At 41.1% G+C, this 3,177-nt stretch overlaps 1 protein-coding gene across 1 annotated transcript; it reads right to left on the minus strand.

Moving 5' to 3' along the window:
* Positions 1-812: 812 nt before the first annotated feature.
* Positions 813-3,077, minus strand: LOC105562744 (protein argonaute-3-like). The gene has a single exon (XM_012013801.1). The coding sequence runs from the start codon at positions 2,518-2,520 to the stop codon at positions 1,624-1,626; it is 897 nt and encodes a 298-aa protein (XP_011869191.1). The 5' UTR covers positions 2,521-3,077; the 3' UTR covers positions 813-1,623.
* Between the last annotated feature and the right edge of the window lie 100 nt (positions 3,078-3,177).

Consider the following 3,177-nt stretch of genomic DNA (forward strand, 5'->3'; position numbering starts at 1 on the left):
TCTCAGCCGCGGAACTTGCGGATAGTACACTATGGATCAGAGGCCCCACATGGCTTGCAAGTGACAGAACTGAATGGCCTAATTCCCATCCAACACTGAGCGAGACTCCTGAACAGCGAGCAGCAATTATCCTGAAGACTGAGCAAGGATTAAATCTGCTACAACAGTTTTCCTCGATAACAACACTTCGTAGAGTGGTGGCATGGTGTCTCAGATTTATAAAAAATTGTCGTTCAAAAACCAAAAGTCATGGAAGTTTAGCCACTTATGAATTAAATCAAGCAATGAACACTATTGTCAAACTGGTTCAAATCGAGTCCTTTGCAAATGAAATTCGTCGATTAGAAACAGGAAAGACGCTAAAGGAAGGTAGTAACCTCATACCGTTATGTCCCTTCTTAGACTCTGAAGGATTGATGCGTGTAGACGGTAGATTAACACATGCAGAGTTGAATTATGACAAAAAACATCAAATTATTTTGCCGGAGAATCGTCACGTAACAGATTTAATCATTAATCACGAGACGCTCATAATTCACAACTGCATGCCGGCCTTCAAGCCACTTTGTACCATATTAGACAAAAATACTGGCCAATACGTGGCAAAAATCGCATTAAGAAACTCATCCATGAATGTATAACCTGTTTTAGAGCAAAACCGAAAATGAGAGACTATGTCACGGGCAATCTTCCGAAGGAAAGATTCGAATGTTCACGACCATTTGTAAACGCGGGCGTTGATTATAGCGGACCTTTTTGGATAAAGGAGAAAACTCATCGCAATAAGAATAAGATTAAGGTTTATGTTTCAGTTTTTGTTTGTCTTGCATCCAAGGCAATCCATTTGGAGCTTATAAGCGACTTAACCACGGAAGCCTTTATAGCTCCCCAACACGCAGTTAATAATGGATAGACAAGTTATGAAAGATTATTATCCCGGGTTCTCGGATGGCCTGGGGCTGCGTGCGCGCATGAACGAAAGAGCAACGGGTGCGGAGGACCCTGACGGGGTCGTATCTGGCTCCTCGAGTACAATCTCGAACGACGCGGCTGAACACGGCAGCCAAGCGTCTAAAATGGCTGAACACGGCAGCTGCTCTTAAGAGATTTTTTAGTCGAAGAGGCAAATCGAACATTATAATGTCTGACAATGCCACGAATTTTGTAGGCGCAAGAAATGAATTGCGGGAGCTTCACGAATATATTAAGACTCAACCGTACAAGGAGGCGGTGACAAGGTGGTTAAGCGATCAGGAGGTATCTTGGAAGTTTATTCCCCCACGATCCCCTCATTTTGGAGGAATTTGGGAGGCGGCAGTTCGGTCTTTTAAGCATCATTTACATCGCGTAGCCAAAGATACACTTTTCTCTTATGAACAATTCAACACACTCATTATCGAGATCGAGGCAATACTGAACTCCAGACCATTAACACCCTTGTCATCTGATCCAACTGATTTAAATGTACTAACTCCGAGTCATTTTTTGATTGGTGGATTACTTTCGTCAATTCCAGACGTAAATTTTACTGACGTAGCTACAAACAGACTCTCACAATGGCAACATCTTCAAAAATTAAAGCGAGATTTCTGGAATCGATGGAAAAACGAATATCTCACGGAATTAACTCAGCGCGCCAAGCATAAGAGCAAGGAAATGTGTAAGGACCAATGTTTCGGCGGATGTATCGCCGTCTCGATAATATATGATTCTCTTCGGGACACAATTTGTTTCACGTACATAAAATGCAAGTTGTGATAGTATTATGTCCTTAAGATCCCTAATTATTTCTTCTTTGGGTTGTTGAAGTCTAAGTGCAACATTATATTGGAAGGCTGACTTATCATTATTTGCTGCAACCGCTGCTACGGCTGGTATATTTTTAGAATCCGGAGATGGATGAGTCACATCAGCACCAACAAGCATACAAGGTTCATTTAAACAAAATGGCATTTTAGTAAATGTATGATTGATGCCATTTAGTTTGGAATTTATTTTTAGTAGTATGTTTTTTACTGTCGCAAACTGTGGTCTGGATGAGTCTAGTTTTTTTAAGGTTTTAAACTTCAAACACTGTGTCAAAACACCTACTTCCATCTCGGTAATCTTCTTTACTTTACCATACATTATGTCTGTACCATCAGGTATGATAACTACTATCAATTTTAATTTGCTATTCTGGCTGAAGTACTTTGTGATATCATTTAAATTATTTAGTCTAAAACTTTTAAATGGAGTAAGGGGCTGTCCAATATTCATACCAACATCACGTGCAGTGCTCTGCAATGTTTTAGAGAAAGTTTGCATAAGAGGGTCAATTGGTTTTCCACTCAAATTGACAATAGTCCATGAATAATCCTCCAAATGTCTGGCTTCATTAAAATGTTGCAAATTCCACGTTCCTCTCCTCACTTCTACCGGGCGGTTGGGATCTCTATATTTCAAATCTGGAGGAGATAAAATTCTAGCCGCTACCTTTTCCATTTCAGGGCTGACAGATAGATTAAATTCTTGAGCCATTACGGGATTGTCGTTGACTCTTATAAGACACTATGAGGTAAACATTTACCCTACCCGTAAAAATTACTTATATTTTGCAATATTAATTTTCTTGAACACTGCTTTAATGAATTTTATATTTGTATGTTACAGAATCAACGTAGACGTGCGCGAGCACGTTGACGTGCGTCTTGTGACGCGTTGGGAGGGAAGGTATGGAGCGGAAGCGCTAATTTCTAGACCGAATTTTCACACCAGAAGCGTTTTCTCGGAGAATCTGATGGCCGTCGAGTTACGGAAACTCGAGGTGAAGCTCAATAAACCGATATACGTTGGCATGTCACTCTTGGAGATATCGAAAACGCGATTGTACGAGTTTCACTACGATTATATGGTGCCGTTATATCGCGGTGTTTGTAAAGAAATGAACACAGACACGGACAGTCTGATCTATTTTGTCGAATGCGACGATATTTACGAGGATATGAAACGCTCCATCGAAAGATTCGACACGAGCGACTACGCCGAGAACAATGCGTACGGTATGCCGCGCGCGAACAAGAGAGGAGATTAACTCAGCTGCTGCCCATCGGGTCAATGAGCGACAAGTTTCTTTATTGAGGAAACGAATCTAATCTTAATGGGACACCCTGTCCCGTGGACCTAAAACATGGTACT

Source organism: Vollenhovia emeryi, unplaced genomic scaffold (assembly GCF_000949405.1).
Source record: "Vollenhovia emeryi isolate VEMERY1.0 unplaced genomic scaffold, V.emery_V1.0 DF939184.1, whole genome shotgun sequence".
In the NCBI taxonomy this organism is placed as follows: domain Eukaryota; kingdom Metazoa; phylum Arthropoda; class Insecta; order Hymenoptera; family Formicidae; genus Vollenhovia; species Vollenhovia emeryi.

Excerpts from the sequence above, each read along its gene's own strand:
- LOC105562744 (XM_012013801.1), bottom strand. The coding sequence starts at position 2,520 with ATGGCTCAAGAATTTAATCTATCTGTCAGCCCTGAAATGGAAAAGGTA.